The sequence below is a fragment of the Falco rusticolus genome, chromosome 5, assembly GCF_015220075.1.
Source record: "Falco rusticolus isolate bFalRus1 chromosome 5, bFalRus1.pri, whole genome shotgun sequence".
NCBI lineage: Eukaryota > Metazoa > Chordata > Aves > Falconiformes > Falconidae > Falco > Falco rusticolus.
Window position 1 is genome coordinate 68,843,891 of NC_051191.1, and position 19,881 is coordinate 68,863,771.

Below are 19,881 nucleotides of genomic sequence, written 5' to 3' on the forward strand. Positions count from 1 at the left end.
AAAAGCTACATAAATTAGATAAGCTCCCAAGCTGCTGTATTTCACATCTGGGAAAAAAACTCTTCCTATAATATCCTCTGTGACTGGAAAAGTTTTTTTGTGATCTACATACACTCTTGCTGTCTTGTAACTGAGGGTCTGGCTTGTGTTGTTAAAACTTACAGGTTTTTTCCAGCTTGTCCCTTCCCTGACTCTTGTAACCTGGAGCACAAACAATATTACAGTGAGAACTGCTAGAGCAGTGATGTGTGACCAGCTACAGCATATAGAGGCTGACATTAATGTTGATAGGGCATTCAGTTTATCTGCTATAAAAGCTATTTCCCTAGCGAAGACTGTCTGGTGAGATAACACCTCTGTTTTGCCTGCTGGAAGAGACTTAGGTTGATGTAGGAATCCTCTTAGAGTACTAATATGTTACAGAGGAATATCTTTGAAGGTAAGGCTTCAGAGGAAATCCATTGTTTATATAGCTGCAGAAGACACCTTAGAGCAAATAAATTAATCTCCATCTGCCCTGTTGGGAACTACTTCTTGAAGCTGTCAAGATTTATCCATTGACACTGTGATTCCATTTCTCAAGAAAAGACATTAGAGGAAACAGTCTGTGAGAAAGCTGCCATTGCCATACCTTCTGACAGATCAAACATGTTTATTTCCCATGGTTAGAGAGGCATAAAAGGCATTCAGTACCAGGATCTCCACAGGAAATTTTGGGTAGAAATGCCACAAACCCCCAAGCTGAGCATTTATACAGCAAGCCCCTCCCCCCCTCCCCCCCCAATAAGTAGATGCCTAAAGTGTGCTCTTAAATATTTTAAGTGTTTTTTTAAAAGCTGTGGAGTATTCAGCAGTTCCTGCTGAAATCAGTAAGAACGACCTGTGGTAAGTGTTTGAAAATCAGTTAACATTGCAAACGTAGTCTTCAGAGTCTCTTCACTGAAAAGAAAGCATTTCTGAGCAGGACTGATAGCTGCTGAAGCCCCAAGGATTTTTTTTATGTGTCATAAAGAACTGTTAGGAGAGAGACTGTGGTGTTCTGTAATGGTAGCTGAGGGACATGGAGCATGTGTTTGGAGTTAGAAACAACATTAGCTGTATTACAGTAACACCAGCTGAGATCAAAGCCACAAGTGTGTCTGGCACTATATATACACAAATTAAAAGTATGTGTATGTACTTCCTTTTTACAGGAAAACAAAGCTAGTATAGGTGGGGTTGAGCTGTCTAAACATATTAATCTATTGCCAATTTACACACTTCATGGTACCAAACATCTTCATTGTGGACTGGCAGATCAAGTGTAGCAGCCGAGGCTTGTACTTTTGCAGTGTGATAGTCGGAAAGGCATATACTGGGTGGGATGTCAAAAATGCCATCCAGTGCCTCAGAAGAGGCAACTGAGTGTGTTTAGTCCAGAGACATGTAGTTTAGTACAACTAGAATCTTCAATATGGATCTTGTAAGCTGAGTGCAGTAGGACCAACCGTAACAGAAGCTGTTCTGATACAAGCTTTTTTCCCCTCTTGTCCTAAGTGTGTATTCATCATAACCTATCTACCTTTCTCATTTTCTTCCCTTAAGTATTTTATAATATACCTTGAAGATTCATGTGCAGGAAGATAAATACACTGCCCAGACCTTGTATTCCTTGGCCCAGACCAAGAGCTCTGTGTGGGAAGGGGTCAGGCTGGGAAGCCTCTAAGAGACCAGGACAGGCTGAGGGAGGCAGGGCGAGCATTAGCAGAGCTCTTTCTGGGAAAACCGTCATAACCTCCACCTTCCCTGCCCCTGACTGCGAGGTAGCTCGAGTAGTCCATCACTTGCTTAAATCAATTCACAAGCAAGCATACAAGAAGGTAAAGATAACAGTATTTAGATTTAAATGCAAGTAGGGTTAGAAAGCTGACCCTGCTGTTGAGAAGGCAGTGCGGTGGAACAGTGCAATGAGCTGTATCTGGCAGGAGGTCTGCTGCGCTGTGATGTTTCTGTGGCAGAGCTCGGAGGCAAGGAGCCTGGGCAACCTTACACAGCTGAACTAGTATATATGTTACCAAATTGAAGGCCAGTGCTGGTGCAGCTGAGAAGAACCGACAGCTGTGAATGGCACCCAGCCCTTTGTAGCACTTTGGTGGGAAGCCTGGGAAGCTTGCAGCACGACCCCAGGACAGGCATGGCTCTGAGGGAGCAGCAGTCACGCTCTTGCTCTGTGCCTGCTCACTTCTGCTTATTGGGTGAGAAACTTCCCATCCGCTCCAGTACAGTCAGCTAATAGGATAAAAACCTCCAGTTCTATTTGTGCCTGGGAAGAGAAGCAGGTCTCTCTATCCCAGTTATCTCATAAACAACATCAAGCCTGGTGAGGTGGCGGGGGAAGGAAAATGTTTCCAACTGGGGGACCGAACTGAAAATAGCTGTGGCACTGAGTCTGCCTGCTGATTACAGCAGCTCTTCACTTAGCAGGATTGTGGAGATAAATCAACAGATTAGAGAACTGGCCTTTCAGATCTTGAGGCCTGAATTCAAATTCAGCTTTAGGGCCCATGGGTGTTCATAATGCTGCTGTTATCCTCATTTCAGTTTACAAAGTTCACAAATCACAGCATGATGCATCTCACTTCTCCTTGTCCACTGGAGGAATGACTGAAGTCAGACATGTCCCTCTATGTGCAGACTACAGAGGTCTTGTAGTGGACCCAAGGATAGATAAGGGGGGCCACTGGAGATCAGGATGAGGATGTTACCAACTACATTAAAATCCGTAGGCTGAAGTAGCACGAGGGTTAAGCGTCAGAACAAGGATGCAGTGGCAGAGCTACATGGATCCTCACAGATGTGCAGATCAAAATGTATTTTCTAGCTGTTTGAAGAACCATGAGCAGAATAACAGGGCTATACCAGGTCACGAATGACTTGTTTTAACACAGCTGCGTGAGGGAAGCTTGCATAACACCTGCCCACACTAAGCTTAGCTCAAGCTGTTGTTATCAGTCCCTCACTCTCCTGCCTGCTGGAAATATTTGCAAACTAGGAATCTTATTTCAAGGCCACTATACAATGCCTGTTTGTTTGGCTGGTGGTAATTGACCTATTCTCAATGCCCTACTCAAGAGGTATAAAAGGTTTAATTACAGGTATTTTAAGGGCAAAAACTCTTTAACTTCAGTTCTTTGCTTTTCTTCTGGCTGCACAGTAACACACAGCCTGCCCAGCTAGCATGTCTCATGCTTCTGACTCATATGATATTGTGATAATAGTGTCTAGTATCAGACTCGTCATTATGTTAGCAAAAGTGTCTGAAAGAACACCACATGCAGGAGCTGCACACAAAATCACAAGCATTTTATTTACCAGGCACAGAAGAAATGTAGCAGACTAGGTTTTCAAAACAGAATTTTATGCACATTTCTGAATAGGAGAGGTCAGTTCCATTTCAGATCATGAAGCTGAATAGAATCTGTTCGGTGTTGTCCATGAATGCAACTATGGGGTCCAGTGCTTTCACATAGCCCTGGCTCCAGAGTGACCTAGATCTGATGTGTGTGTTGCTGTACCTGTCTATCACTGAACTGTATTGCGTGATTGTTTACCATCGAGGAAGGCATCATCCAGAAGCCTTCTAACACATCCCACGTGAATACTGCTATTAGAAAATGTCTGCACTTGCTGAGAATTAATGTCTGTCAGACGCTGCCTGTGCAGTGGGACTGCCCTGATGGACAGGGCCTTGCTGCTCTCTTTTCTTGATAATATTAATGCTTAAATGTTTTAAGCAAGTCACTCCTAAACTACGTCTTCTTAGATGCAGGAAGCCTACACCGCTCTTCCAGCTTGCAGAGTGGTATTTCAGATGAAAATATTCAGTCACTTGTTCTCTCCCACAGTTCCTTCACCTGTGTCCCAGCCTCTACCCAGTTGCCCTGTCTGTCCTTTGAAATAATACAGCACAATTTCCCCCTCACATTCACTGTTCCTTTTTTTGTGATGTTCTGCCAGTAAGGGCCAGCCTCCTGGAGAAGTTTCCTTCTTCTATACCACATCTAGTCCTCAGAGAAATGTACCTTCTTATTGGCACAACTCCTGCCTAAACTCCCTGTCTGCAGGGTTGTATGAGCTCCCTCTGGGGAAGATGTCCTTTGTGAGCTATCAGGGCATGACTCCCCACCCATCCAAACAGTCCCTGAGGACCTGACATATCCTCTTATGTGCTCTAGCTCACAAACTGTCGGCCACTCACTGAGTTTTCAGGCATCACCCACCTTTGAAATGGCTTGTGACAGGTAGGAATGTCATAAAACAGCCAGAGCTACATCTCAGTTACTTTGAAGCTTAGCAATCTAGGTGGCAAGCAGCAGCCTCCAGAGAGTTTCTGATGACCTAAGCAGATCAAATTGGAACTAGCTTCTGTAATTTTTTTGCTCCTTCTGGACTCGGCAGGGAAGATGAATTCACAGGGCTGTGAACTGAAAGAACAAAGATGCTTTTGCTGAAGTAGAGATCCTCATCAAAGTTACTGGTTCACCACACAGTTGTATATTTGTATGGGTGGGCAGATGGGAAGTTCCCCCATGCACAAGAATTTCAGGAAACACGTGGCCTGCTTTAAAACCATATTTGTGCTTGCAACGTATGTGCTGGTTGTTTTCATTAATAACAATGGTAGTGAGCAAAATATGAATAGCATCGTGATTATTAAGAGGGACAAAAATGATCAAAGCAGGAGAGATTTTTTTTCTTTTTGTTGTTGATTTTACTGTCTTGAAGGCACTTTTTGTGGTTAATTGTTTTGCTCATAATCGATGTTTGTATCACTTCCCAACACATTATCTACACTGTTTGCAGTTCTCATGCCCCCATTTCTAAGGCACCTGCGAGAGCAGCCTGCAATAATAGGATCCTTCTGGTTTTCAAGTGAGGTGCTCCTGCTTGTTGTGCCCATGTACCATTTTGCGGAGCAGATTCAGGCACATTTGATGGCATTGCTGCTTGTGCTACCTTCCTCTGCTAAAAATCTTACAGAATGAGAGAGAAACCTTGCAGAACCATTCAGGATGTGCTATTGTGATTTGTTCACCATCACAAAATACCATTGAAGGAGTCATGGAGCCTCAATTGTTTTGCTTTTCCTTTTTTTTTTTCTTCTTTTTTGTCCTTTTTTTTTTCCCCCCTTTTTTTAATGAATTGCTTCAAAAATTTTGGGGGAACCAGAGGGGCTGCTGAAAAGTATTAGATTGACACCAGAAACCATGTCCTGGCAAGTAAATGCCTTGCACTTTGGCACATTAGTCGTTGCTCCTAGCAAGGCAAACAACACAAGTCATTTATCAGACAAGAAAACCAGTTTAGGATGTCATAGGAGGATCCAGATTCAGGATAGAGACATCTTTCAAGATCTGTTCTAGTAGCAGCTCTGTCACCCTGTGACCCAGCCCATCTGTCCTCCTTCAGCTGCAGAGATTAAGAGTTACTTCCATTGCATTTGCAGGCAGATGCTCTGCAGTGAATGGACTCCTACTGCAAACTTAGATGTTTGCTCAGCAGTACACCCAGTTACCAAGAGACACTGCCTGTCTTCCCCTCTTTAGCATAAAGTTAGACTCCTTTCTGTAAAGTCTGCATTTGGGTGAGTCCCACATCCTGTGCTTATGAGATATATGAGATACCACAGGTTATGCAAAGAATACTTTTGCCCCTCAGACAGGGAATTGCAAGGAGGATTTTAAGTTCTTCCTTTCCGATACAGAACAGAATATGTGTGAGGCTTGCAAATGCTGTCTCTTGGCAGGGCCGGGACTTTGTGCCCATTATGTGGTCCTCTGTGCAATGTGCATTCCACTCACCAGCTGAAATTAACAAATATTTGTGGAACATGGCATATTACGGTCAATATCACTATAAAAAGAAGAAAAATGACAGCTGTTTAAAGTAGCTGAGGGGTTTGTTATACTACAGTAAGTCCCAGCAAGATTAGTTATTAGCAGGGTAATGCATTCATAGGTGTGCAGTGATCTGCACGTGGTAATGACAGATCTGTTAGTCACATGCCTGCACAATTTATACATATTACTATCTCTCCTATTCCACTTTGTGGATGGTATAAATTTACTTAGCCCATGGCTATATCCCCTCAACATCACAGGATGTGTCGGTGCATATGGTGACACTCTGGACGGGGAGAAGGTCATGTAAAAGCAAGCCTTTTTATATAAAATATATACATTGTGATTTATATTGTAAAATATGTAATTTATCTGTGAATTAAATGTTTGATGATACAATACTCCATCTCAGTATTGGCAATGTTCCTACTTTTTACTGCTTCATTCACTAAAATAGAGCTACACTGCATCAGTCTTCTCTGATGCAGTCCAATGCCTTGCCTGGTTTTACTGTAATGACAGGTCTTGTTACTACATACCAACTGCAGCACCTTTGCTGCTGGTTCACTGGTGTAAAGATCTTTTTACTGAAAGCCTTTTTCTGTTTGACTCAAGTGGATACAACTGGCAATCATTTTATGGCTCTTTATTACTCTCAGACTCTGTGTCTGACCTTGAGTGAAAGTGTGAATCAAGCTTCCTCTCCTTGCAATTGCAGTCATTTCTACATAACCCAAAATTAGTCTATGCAAAGTGTATATTTTATGTGTATTTAATATATTGTATGTAAAATACTGCCCATATGAGCATTGGCCTCTGAGCCCTTAGTAAGCATTTTCCAAGTCTTTTGATGATTTTTCTGCATTTTCTTTACTGTGCTAGATTCATTGATGCATTCTGTCTAACTTTGGGAGGTATGTAACCACCAAGATCCTACATTTAGTTAAAGTTCCCTTTCCACTTCTCCTGTAGAAGCTTTCCTATTGCAGAACTCCTTTTCACAGAAAACACAAATGTGTTCCCCAGTCATATCTAATATATTTTCTTGGCAAAATCAGAACGTCTAAAGAAAACTAATCATTTACCTCTGCACAGTTTACTTACTGCATGCTGTTTGCATTTAAGAACTTTCTGATTGTTCCCCAGACGCTGTATGCATGTAGCAGAATGAAAGCTGTATCTTATTTAAATTAATGAATAAGATGAATGAGTGCAGCACTTCCAAAACCGGCAATGAGAGGAGGAAAGCTAAGCAATATTCACATATTAATTAAAATGAGAGCTCTCCACCAAAAAAATATGAGTCGATTGATATTCTGACAGCTGCCGATAGACTCATTCATGAAATGATGGGCATGAGAGGCACCATGAGAAGGAGGGTTTTTACTGGAGACAAAGTCATTCACTTGATGCACATTCTGTTAAAAGAAGCAGCCTGGATATTACAGTTTATTCTTGTTGTGCTTGATGGAAAAAGAAATTTTAAATCCCAGCTGGAGAATTCACGGGACTTCTTTGCTCTTTAGATTTGCTTTATAGTTCTGCAGAGTCCCGCTTGGGAAACATTAGCATCAGTGATAACTGTAGTACTTAGTGCTTATTGTAATGTGTTTCATCTGCAGGTCTCAGAGAGATTTGCAAGGTGAGTGCAGAATTATAATCCTTTTAGAGAAACTGAACAGATACGTAGAAAGGCTTGGTCATATGGCCAAGGTGACACAATAAGGTGAAATAAATGGTGGTGGAGGTCTTCAGGTCCTCCTGAGCTCAAATGCAGCGTGGGCAAAAGGGGTTATTTAGACCCATATTTTGTAAAGTAATTCAATACCAATAGAAATTGGAGTATTAGAAAAAATGGAGTCTAAGTGAGCATATTAGAAAGCACAGTCAAGTGGGTTGTTGCTTTTCTTCATATACGAACGAACATGCTGTTGGATAGTCACACTGTTTCAAGGCAGGTACCTAACCCAGAGGCACAAGGTAAATGCCAGCCTGTCCATACAGTTGAGGGAGGCATCAGTATGGCATTCAGAAAACCTGTGATAGGAATCTATCTGCCTCTGTAGCCTAACTCAAACAGCTAAATCAGAGATGTGAAGTCAGGCAATGTGAATAGCCTCTGGCATATCCAGTTCTAAAACTAGTGCCCAGATCTGCAAAGTCATGTAGTAATGTCTCATTAAAATCTGTGAAAAGTTTATGCTTTGTCTAGGTTTATGGAACTGGGCACCCTTTGCTCAGGCATGATCTTCTCTGCATCTTAAATTGTCACAGTATTAAAGTGAGATTCAGCAACAAGTGTGGCAACATTATATAATCCATGGAGATAAATCTGAATATTAGAATTACTTCCACTGCCAAGATATAAAGCATGTCATAAATACAAGATGCAACAGTGGTAATGATACTTCTGAACTGGGAGCAAATATTATTCTCCAAGTGTGTAAAGGAAAAATTATCTCAGGGTTACACAGAAGCGTATTTGCTTGTGCCAGCTTTCTGTTTCAGTGGTTGCCTGTCTTTGGCAACCTGCCATCTAATAATTCATTGCATGTCCATGGGGCATTTCATTGGAGGAGAGACATATGTTAGTGCAAGGGTAGATCTGGTATCAATGCTTGATGCCAGTGACATGGAACAGAGGCTCTCAAAGGGTCTTGCACATCTGTCTGTCTAACCAGTCACAGACTGCAGACTCTTTGTCATTATTTCTGTCTGTTGGGTCTCAGAGCTAGAATTAACATAACATGAAACATTTTTCAGATTTATTTTTCAGAAAGCTGCTACATAGCTTTTGTTGCTGTGTTAGCTGCTGCGGGGATGCTATGTAAGTAATGTGAAATTAGAGTTTAGGTAGTCCAGTAGAAAAAGTCTGCATTCAGAGATGAGCCACACTGTGGCAAGATGTAAGTGCAAAGGCTTCAGAAGCAACCGTAGAGTATAAAACGTACTGATCCTTATAGTTTGCCTTCTGTTGAAATCATGAGATACTTGTATGCCTTTAAAAAGTTTGTTTCATTTCCCTTTAAAAAAAAATGCTGTGCTACCTAGAGAATATGTAACTAGTGGGAGTTTTCATCAACCAGAGTGAATTATGGATGTGATGATAAGTTGGGAAAAAAAAAAAAGATCCCCATGCAAGCAAAGCCACTGTGATTTGCCACAGGAACAGGTACACTGGAACAGGTTGCTCAGAGAAGTTGTGGATGCACCAGCATTGGAAGAGTTCAGGGTCAGGTTGGACAGGGCTTTGAACAACCTGATCTAGTGACAGATGTCCCTGCCCATGGCAGTGGAGGTGGGCTACATGATCTTTAAAGGTCCCTTCCAACCCAAACCATTCTATGATTCTGTGAAATATATAATGTCTTCTATGGGACCCGTTCCTGTGGTTTTTGTGGTTTATGGGACTGGTTTGGTTGAGGTGAGCTGCCCACTCTGTGTACTCATTGTCCTGTTAGCTGGACTGCTGCTCCTAGTCCAGTCAGGCAAAGGTAAATTCCCTGGTGGAAGTGCCTTCTCACCCTTTAACAATCCCCTGTCACTTAGGATGGATAGGTGTGGGGACAGAGTTGTTCTCCACTGTCAGGAAGTCACATATATACTACATCGGTATTTAGTCACTTGACCAAATACTTTAGGGTATTGAGTAGGCAGTTGAATAGTATGCCCAGGTGTCAATCATGGCCTTGTCCATGCTGCAGTTTGGACACTGAAGTGCCTTCAGTGCAAAGTATGTGGTAGACTGAAGATGTACTGGTCTGCTTGAAGCCTGGGAAGAGGGGAGATCTGGGCCCTCTACATCTGGCAGAACCAAGCTCCCTTGGGATCTCTGATCTGCTTGCAGGCAGTGGATCTTTTGAAGTTGACAGGGAACTACTCCTGTAAGAGGGCATGTCACTGAACACACATGGCACAGGATGCAAAGCACCAGGATTTCCACTGCTAAGTTGCTGTGTGCCCAGATGGGAGGAAATCTGCATTTGCCTCTTTCTTGCCTTTGTCTCGACTCTTGAAATTACATGCAGGAAGTGACCATTGAGATGGCATGGTCTGTATACCGTGGTCCTAAACATAACTCTGGTCTGGACTAGAGCCCACTATTTAGAAAAAACATCTCTTCCAAATTAAAACATTCCTGTGGTGGATTTACCACCAGCATTCTTGGTACGTGGTTCCAGTAATTAATTACCTGGACTGCAAAAAATGCCTGCCTTGTTTCTAGAATGGAGCTGGGGTGTGCGCACAAGGCCTGTGTCTCTGAGAACTGAGTCAGATCATAAAGCTATCTGGGCAGTGTTTGAGCTACTACCTCTTGTATTCATCCCCAGTTTATACACAGCTCTTCTGCAGCACCTTCTGTTTTCAGGATTTGTTAACTGGCCTGAATGAACCTCACAGCATCTGCACACATCATTATCCCTATATTGAAGGTGATGTGAGGTGCTAGGTAAAGTGATTGCCCTGCTGAGAGCATACCACAGTGCGGATTACAGTCCTAATCTCCTGTCTGACCTTTCACTTCTAGGCCATCATTCCTCTAATACTTGATACCATTTTAATAGTTTGTATTGTCCTTAAGTTTTCCATCAGTGCAGTGTAATAAATGCCTGTGAGCTAGTGCCAGCAAGCTAGCCTGAACCACAGGAGTCTCTTCAGCATCTGCCACTGTGCCCGCATCCCTTACTTTACTTAAATTTGGCTTTCTGCAGCAGTAAGATTTGGGAAGTGTGAAGTTGTCTATGTGCATGCACCTCTAATCTGTGTGAGCTGAGAAAGTCTGTGCATAATAGGCAGAGGATCAACATTAAGTAATGTCATGAAAAGCCAAGTAGCAGGAGGACACCAGAGGGCAAATGCCAAATGTAAACTCAAATGCAAATTATGAGACATATTCTAGGGGTATCCCAGTTAGGGTAAGGCAGTGTACATCCAAGTGCTTGATGAAGGTTGTTAATCTCTAAAGATGGGGAAAGACAGAGAAATGTGATTACCTCAATAACTCTCCTGTAGCAGCTCTGACAGTTTTGGAAGAGTTTCTAGATCTTAGAGCAGTTTAGGAAGAAAGCCAAGAAACCTCACTGAAAAATAGGCTAGTCCAGATTCTGACCCTAAGCATCAGGGGATAACCTCGGGACACATTGCCATTGCCTTCATCTCATCAATTTCAATAGGTCAGACAGTCAAACAAGAAGAGTTTTGTGATAGACATCACTGGAAAAAGGATTTGACGCATAAACTTAAATTCAGCAAGTTCATGTTTTCAGAAGCCAGACACAAAAAAGAGCAGAAAGCTCTTTTTAAGAAGAGTTGTCCTCTGATGATCTGTTATGATATTTCATACTTCCGTGTACCTTTGTTTTTCATTTTGTACTTTCAATTCACATGATGAAGTTTTCAGACAGATGTGGGATGTCATGTGTAAGCTGAGTTCCTTGTTTTTTTCTTTTGCCTGTCACTGGCTGCATGTTCTCTATTGATGTCTTGTTCCTGGTACTTGACACTGACCATCTTGTCTGTGAAAGGAAGCACTCCAGCTGGCTTGCCTGATAAGAAGAAAGGAAAGTTTGCTTGGTTTAGTCACTCCACAGAAACCCATGGTAATGTTCCACTGCACTCTGTGTCCACACTGCGTATATCTGTGTGTGTGTGCGTCTATATATCTCTAAACAGACTGACATATAATATAGCTTTATATACTTCTGCATGTGTGTGCCTTGCTTTTTCTATTGCTTGTGCAGTGTCTTCTTCATGCATTCAAGATAATAAGCCGCTCTGCAAATCAGTCTCTTGCTAATGTCTTCAAAATCGTTTTCCATTTGCAAATAAGCTCAAATATGTCTTGAAAGTGCTTTACCTCATCTTCAAAGATGACTTGCAAAATAGTAACGGTTTGGTTTTTTTCTTGTAGGGCTTAGTCTGGACCAAAAATTTTAATTATGAATGTTGTTTTTTCTTAAAGTTTGCTTAACTGTTTCATGTACATCAAAATATGAATTCAGTTGACTCCTTAAATTGTCTTTCCAAATATACTAGATTAATAAAACATCTAGTCTTTATAAAAGAACAGGCACTATTAGAGTAAATATTTCATAGTTATATCAAGAGTGCTGGACAGTTCATTATTTCATATGGTCCAAAGAACACAGGACAAGAACTTTAGATTTCCTAAGACATGTGTTATAGGCATGTGAATTTTTGGGATGGGATGTTCATTTTGAGGGACATTTCTGCCATGTTTTCAAAGCAGGAACCCTGGACCTCATTGGAAGAACCTTCTGATATCTTTCTAGCCTCTAGACCTGGTCCCATGGCCCATTAAACATCTGCCCAATTGAAAGGCAGAACTTATTTATTCTACATTGCCTCCTTTTGTGTTAAGGACCTACAAATAGATGTGTTCTGAGTATTGAGTAACGTATCCTTACAGGCTATTAGAAGGCTCTCCAACAGCTAATAGTGCATGTTTTCAAGTCTCATCTAAGATATATATCCAACTGCTAATACAGGTCATGTTCTGAAGTTCTACCAGGCATCTGAGAGATCTATTTATCTCCTCCATTGTTCAGTTTTAAGTATCATTTTTTCATTTGTTTTGTGTATTTGAAAAGGGGGCAGGAGGGAAGAGGACACATATGGGATCCTGTCAGTTGTCCTAACCTATGTTGAATGAATTATTAGAGCTCATACAGGAGCTGGAAGCAACTGGTAGAATGGATATGGTGACTATTATTTTTTTTATGATCTGTAGAAGCAAATAAAATACTGAGGTTCGTTAACAGATGTGACAGGTCCTCACATCCAGGTGATATAGGTTCACATCTAAGGTTGCTTTCATTTTATGTTTATTCCATGATACTTTTGCAAAAGCCTAGGAGATACTGTCCAGTTCTTAGCTGCTGAGTGTCAACATTAAATCTCCACCATAGTCCATATTCATTCGATGCTTTGTGGGTTATATCTGAATGTCAGAGATTCAGAATTCTGCTCTTATCCCTATAGGTCTGGTTTATAGGTTTTAGTATATGGCAGATGAGCCATCAGTATTATTTATGTAGTACTTGCTATCAGGGTAACAGAAGCCATTTCTCTGAATATGTGTCAATCTGGTACTTTGTATTCTAATCATTGTACAAAAGATTGGGGAGGGCACTGAGGATGTTGGGCTGGTGCAAATAAAAGGGCATTTTCAAAAAGTGTTCTATTGAATCTTGTTGGCTTTGCCAGGTTCTCTAATTTTCAATGCTTCTCATTCATAAAATTTCCAGAAACTGACTCTTGAAAGAAAGAGAGCAGCTGCTTCTTCCCTTTTCTTTAGCATTTGAGTAACCTGTGTATGTTCCTGAAGTCTACCTGCCCAACCTGGCCTGTGCAGGGAGGCACTAGACTTGCTCAGCAAATTGCTTAATCCTTAGGAACTGCAGCTGAAGGTCTTTTCATTAAGCCAGTACCTTCACTTATGCGATTCTTTAACACATGTGCCAGGTTCTAATGGCCAACCCTCTCTTTTTCTTCCCTTTGACTCTTACAGTGAGCATGCCCACCAGTGAGACCGAGTCCGTGAACACAGACAACGTCCCTGGAGCAGATATTGAAGGCGAAAACTGCGGTGCTAGGCTAGCGTGAGTACATATACACAGATATATGAATGTAAGGGTCGGGTTTAGCTTGGTGGGTTAAAGCCAGGGCAAATGTCAGGCTTTTTAAGGGGAAGAAAACCCCACAGTGTGTGAAAGGAGAGGGTGCAGAAGATCTATTGATCCCAGTTCTTATCTTAATTGCAATGTAAACTCACTCTGGACATTAGTGGAGAGCCTCTGGGTTTATATAGATGTAAATAAAGCACAGAATGCCCTGGATAAGCAGATCTGGTTTTGCATAATAGTTAAAAGAACTGATGGATAACAGTGTTCTTATTTTAAAATTCATCTTTGGAGATAGATAATCAAATCCAGTATATGTAAACCAAAGAGTGGAAATTTCCGGTCTATTTTAATTTCTCTAATGATTCTTGTACACTTTACACTGCCTTGTAATAGAAATACATGGATGATAACTCCCATCCTGTGGCCTGAATTACACCCTTCAAATGCTGAACACAATACTGTAGCGACAAAGAAATATATAAGTTAGGAGGCAGTAATACTACTTTGAAATTGCACTGTTGTAGTTAATAGATATGCTCAAGAATGTGTGAGAGAGCACTTATGGAATACCATATTATATGGTATATGTTTTATCATCACAGAAAGCCAGAATAGGCAAGAGGAGTCCTTGCTTGCCTTTTGCATGATTTAAACACAAGTGGACTTTATGCTGTGGGAGAATATGTTAGTCCCTCTAAATTTCCTTGAAAAATCAGCTAAGCATATCAGTGCTATAGCTCATACCATGCTGGAGTATTTTGAGGCTCTGTCCTGTCCTTGGGCATACCTCAAGCCCTTCAGTGTTAGTCAAATGCTTATCACAAGTGCGTAAGAAATGCCCTGTTTTATCAGACCTGTGTTCGTGCTGGCTCCGTGTCCATGTCCTGACAGTGACAGAAGGGCAAGTGCACAAGTCTGGCCATTTCCTACTTTCCAGTCCCCTTTTGCTGCTCCCAAATTTGTGATTATTGGATTAGAGATACTAGAGGGCACACTTCTACTTTTTGCCTTTAGTGGCAATTTATGGACTTGTCATCCATGGATTTATCTGAGCCCACTAAGGCTGTTGGCTCTCACAGTCTCCTGTGGCAGCAAGCATCGGAAGTTCACTACCTGCTGTGTAGACAAGTACTTCCTTCTATCTGTTTTAAGCTGATCTACTACTACTTTCAGTCAACGTCCTCTTCTTCTAATACTGTGAGATTTGGTGATCAACAATTCCACATTCAGTTTATCTATCAATTCCATGACTTTGTAAACCTTCATTTTATCTCACGCACACCCCGTCGGTCCTATTCTCTACAAACTGAAGAGGAGGAGATCTTATCCATATTATAAGATGGCTGGAGAAAGACTTTTTACAAGGACATGTACACTTTTTACATAGGACAAGGGGGAATGGCTTTAAACTGAAAGTAGCTTAGATATAAGGAGGACATTTTTTACTGTGAGGGTGGTGAGGCACTGGAACAAGTTGCCCAGAGAAGTTGTGGAAGCCCCATCCCTGGAAGTGCTCAAGGCCAGGTTGGATGGGGCTTTGAGCAACCTGCTCTAGTGGAAGGTGTCCCTGCCATGGCGGGGGGGGGGGGGGGTTGAACTAGGTGATCTTTAAGGTCCCTTCCAAACCAAGCCATTCAATGATTTTACAATTGTATAATATCTGGAATATGTTGTAAATTCAATCTGCTTTCCTGTGTCAGTCAGCAACTTACAAACCTTAGAAGAAATTATTTGTGATAGCTTTACTTCTGCCTGCTGTTGCCTAACTGCTGAATCTTTTAGTTTAGATTATGAACTCTTTTCTGAAGGAACCAGGCTAGATCTATTCACAGTTCTGAGGCAGTTGTAGCCCTTCCTTTAGCACCCCACCAAGTTGCTTGTGCTTTTATCGCATTACAGAAAGCAGCAGCTGGATATGTGACCACTTCTTCCAGCTGGATCCAATTTGGAGAACTATCTTTGTTCTGCAGTTATGGTTCCCAACACAATGAGTTCCCTGGTGCTACACAGTGCCAACAACAATGGCAACTGTTACTATAAAGTTGCATATATTTTTAATATTACTGCTTGTATTCATTTATTGTCCTTGATCCCAAAGGATCCCAAAACACTTAAGGGATTGTTTTCACGGCATTCGAGTTCAGCCATCTTCAGGGTAAAATGTGACAGGTGTTTAAAAACAAGTGGCACAAGTGTATAAGGAGATGTATGAGGATGGCTTGTTTTGCACTGAAGCTGCATGGGGAATTTTGGCAAGCTGAACATAATCATCTTAGCTGGAATGTAGCCAGGAGAGCTGAAGTTAAACCCAACTCTAAACATAATCATGACTTAGAATGGAGTTTACTTCAAATAGCTCAACATGTGCTCACAGGAGAATGGCAGTAGTATGGTCTAGCTCTGCAATCATTATGGTCCTGACATTAGGAGAAGGGATGGCTATGTCCAACATATTTGAGGGAATAAGACATAGGAAAATGATGGGAAAACAGGGCTTAATTTCTTCTTCCCGTGTTGTAAATGTTAAAATAGGGCCGTAAGTTTCACTGGAGCAGGACCTGTAAGATTCAGGGAGATAACAGTCTCCTTGCCACTTTCCACTTCATTTGAAAATGGGTGATGTATAGTAGAGGGACTGAAGTCTGTTATTGAGAAGGGTTTTTTACCCCTTACCCAAGGACAGTTAAAATCCTCAAGGCCTCACTCAGATTGCTTTTCATCTCTAAGAGATGGATAAGCTCTTTCATCCAGGAAAATTAATGGCTGTATCATTGTGTTTGAAATACTGGAGTGAGATACAAATTTTGCTAATGCTTCCTGCTTTTGTAAAATGTTTGTTTCAAACTTGTTTTTTTCTGAAGATTCCTTAGTTATGGGTAAATTCAGGTCTGCCTTTGATTCTGAGGCTTGGAATCCTTTCTGGTTTGTTTTCTTACCTGCATCACACATTCAGACAGAGAGAAAACAGCTTTTCTGGTTTCAAGAAGTATTAAGTCCTTCTCTTTCTGAGCCCTCATTTAAACCCCCCATAGGCCAATATTCCTGCTGGGACATAAAAAATGTAAGCAAGAATTTATTTGAATTAGTATCTTATTTTATTGAAACCTGACTAAGATAATCAGGATTTGGCCCAGTGTTCCAGAATAGAAGTAATTCATATGTGAAGTCAGTTGAGCTTTTCAAGTTCCTCATCTAGTATTAGTGATTTTGAGTAAACATTAATAACTATACTCATGCCATCCTGATTTACTATAGTTGAAGATTAGGCCCAGACTTTTGAGCAGTCACCTGCCCTCTGGATTTTGGGTTTACAGTTGGAATGGCTAGAAAGGTTTTTTCTCAGTTGAGTTTCATCTATTGAAGATGAGTCTTCATTTATACCAGCCTGCTAAAATCACCTGGTGGCCATGCGTCCACATTGCCTTGCTATAAACGCTTTTTTTCCCAGAGGGCAGAGACTGCACTGAGCAAACTGCAACCAGACATGACTGAAGCAACAGGGAGATATCAAGTTAATATATTTATTTATTTAGTGGCATCAGGCAGCTAGGGCATTTAACCACCCCAGCACCACCACCATGGTTAAATACTGAGCTTGCCATCAGAATGCACTCATGATAAAAGGAAAAAAGTACCCAGGAGACTGAAATAAAAAGTATTTTTATTGAAGATAACTTAGAATTACTGGCTGTTCTTTCTGTTCTTATAAAAAACTGTAGAGCTTTGAAAGGCTGGGTCTGTGAATGACAGATCTGCTTGAGAAACCAGGCTCAAGCATGCCTTTTGGAAAAGATCTTCCCTGACAGCCTTTCTCAGCTCCACAGAGACATATGCTATGTGAGATGAGGAGAGTACCTCTCGAACACAAGCTATCTCCTAGTGATGAATTGTCTCAGAGAAGCTTTTATTTCTATAGTATACATACTATAGAAACTGCCTTCATCAGCTGTGCTGTCTGGAGAAATGCCAGTCTTCAAACCAGCAGAGGGAGTTTCAGGAGGAATCTAACATCTAATCTCTCTTCACTTATTGTGTAAATCCGGTTTCTTAGAACTAAAACAACAACAACAACAACAACAAAAACCTGATTCATATTCATTCCTTGTGTAATTCTACTGCTATCAGGAGAGCTGTGGCAGCGAGTAGTTCCCTTCCTAAAATGGGTGTTAGCTTTAGCAGGCATCTGAATTTGAAAAAGGATTTTTGTAGGGTTCTAGGACACTGAAAAGCATCCCACAGCTTCTGCAGTATATCATCCCTGTCACGGTATTGCCTTGTACGGCACTGACATCTGCCCTGCAGTAGAAACACAACAGCTTGTATCCTCAAGGACAACATTTGGAAGTGGAACTAATCTTACTTCTGATGTGTCACAGTTTTAATAACCTGTTGCTTCTGGGTACAAAGAAGTGTGTTTCCTCTGCAGCAAGCATCAGTGGGATAAACCCAGAACTAGGAGCAATGGGGTTTTATTTGCAGGATAGCCTTATACCCAGGACTTCCCAATTGCGAGTAGTTTCCCTGAGCCTCTGTGGTTACTGCTGTGCAGGACTTAGATTCTGAGGACAGGCAATTGCTCATAACCAGCAGTAATATGTTCTGTATGGGATGTCGGCATATATAATCTTCCAATAGAACCAGAATGTTAATTTTCTAAGACAACCATACAGATCTGGAGTGCCACAATAGAGCTTGCTTTGATACATATGTATTAGCTAAAAAAAAAATAGACCTTTGTGGAAGCTAATGTTCCATAGAGCCTCATTAGAAAAGTGAAGCCCTTGAGCTCAAAGGGAAAGAGAGCTTAAAATTATCTGCTTTTGTTGAAACAATAAGCCACTTGGCATTTTCACCTTGGCCAGGATTTCCATACATTTGGGGGACAGTTCAATTGCTTTTCCACCAAAGAGGGTTAAAACAATAAAACAGGACAAACCAAAATGAACAACCTACACTGGCTTTCCAACTGAAAACAGTGTGTGTGTCCTGAAAACTATGAACAATGGAAGCTTTCCCTGGCAGCGGAACCATCAATGATTTTCCCTTGGTGCTTTTCTGGCTGGGAAAATAATTCCTATGCAGTTCTTGCAATAATCAGCCTAGAGGCCAGTGGTAAAGGCAAAAGAGTCAATTTGCTTGCAGGTTTGCTGTAGTTGCTGCTGGTTTGCACCTAATGAGAAGATAGCTTCCTTCTGTGAGGACCAAAGTCCCCATCACATCAGGAGCAGTGGTAAGAAAAGTCTGCCAAAAGCTCTGAAACTGCTGCTGACTTCAGCAGGAAAATACGCAGGATCAACCCTTACTTGTCGGCCTCAGCTGCTGCTCTCCAATTTATTATGAGCAAGGTGCTTTTGATATTCACAGTCAGCTCTATATGTGTCTAAAGGACAACAGCATGCCCTTGTGGAGGAGGAATTATCTTCTTTCTTCCGATTTTGTGACAGCCTTGCCTGTGACTTGCCACAGAGAGCACAAGATTATTCACTAAATGCTGAAGTGCTGGCCTATTTTCCCAACCTGTAAGAAAGCCTGTTGAATATCAAACCAGATCAATTTTAAGCTAGACAGATCCAGTTTTCTTAAGGATGTTCTGTAGGTTTTTACTGCTGCTGGCCAACAACTGCCTCTCTCTTAAACCCAGCATCAATTCCGTGAGGTCAACAGGCTCTCCAGTGCTTCTGCAAGAAGGGCAAGAATGTAAAAAAAGAGAAGAGGCACCACGGTGTGGACTCCACTGAAATTCAGTGATTGCCTCAGCAGGAGGATCGCAGTCCACATCAGAACACAAGTTCTTCAGGGCACATCATCTGTTCTGTTTTGCTGGAAGCTTTTAATTAATGGTTAGAAATAAGAAACGGTCATTGCATGTCCCTGTACATTTTCACAGTATTAACTGCATTGTGCAGAGGATAGCAGGCAGAAGAACGGAGTCCCATTGCTTTGGTGTGAATCACAGAGGCATAGCTGAGGGTAGAATTAACCCTAACACTTCATTAAGCTTAGAGATTATCAGGTATGTAGCATGCATACCTCAGAATGTCATGTCACTGTATGCTCTTGTCCCAGTAATACTGGGAAAAGGACCCTAAGGTGTGCATCTTCTCTTCAGGATGGCAGCATCCTAACTAGAAGCAATGAAATGGCAACAGGGATAGAGGGGAAAATGTTGTGCCACTTGACCAGTAACTGCATGAATGCAGTATGTTGCACCAAAACAGAATCAATATCACACCTGCATGCTGTTCTTACAGTTCTAAATCTGTAAAATATGCACAGGGCAGCTCTTTGGATGTTCCTCAAAGTTGTGTGTAACCTAGAAGCACAGTAAGTCAATTTCTGCATTACTGCTTTTCTGA

General features: G+C 41.5%; 1 protein-coding gene across 15 annotated transcripts in view; it reads left to right on the forward strand.

Moving 5' to 3' along the window:
* The window catches only part of CACNA1C (calcium voltage-gated channel subunit alpha1 C), a 441,719-nt gene that overhangs the window by 308,570 nt on the left and 113,268 nt on the right, over positions 1–19,881 (forward strand). For 8 of the 15 annotated variants that reach the window (XM_037387939.1, XM_037387935.1, XM_037387940.1 and 5 more), the window contains exon 10: positions 13,411–13,501. In XM_037387939.1, the coding sequence (XP_037243836.1) occupies positions 13,411–13,501 (91 nt within the window). Of the gene's footprint in view, positions 1–11,404; positions 11,480–13,410; positions 13,502–19,881 lie in introns of all 15 variants that reach the window. The other 7 variants (XM_037387928.1, XM_037387931.1, XM_037387930.1 and 4 more) reach the window with 1 other exon arrangement.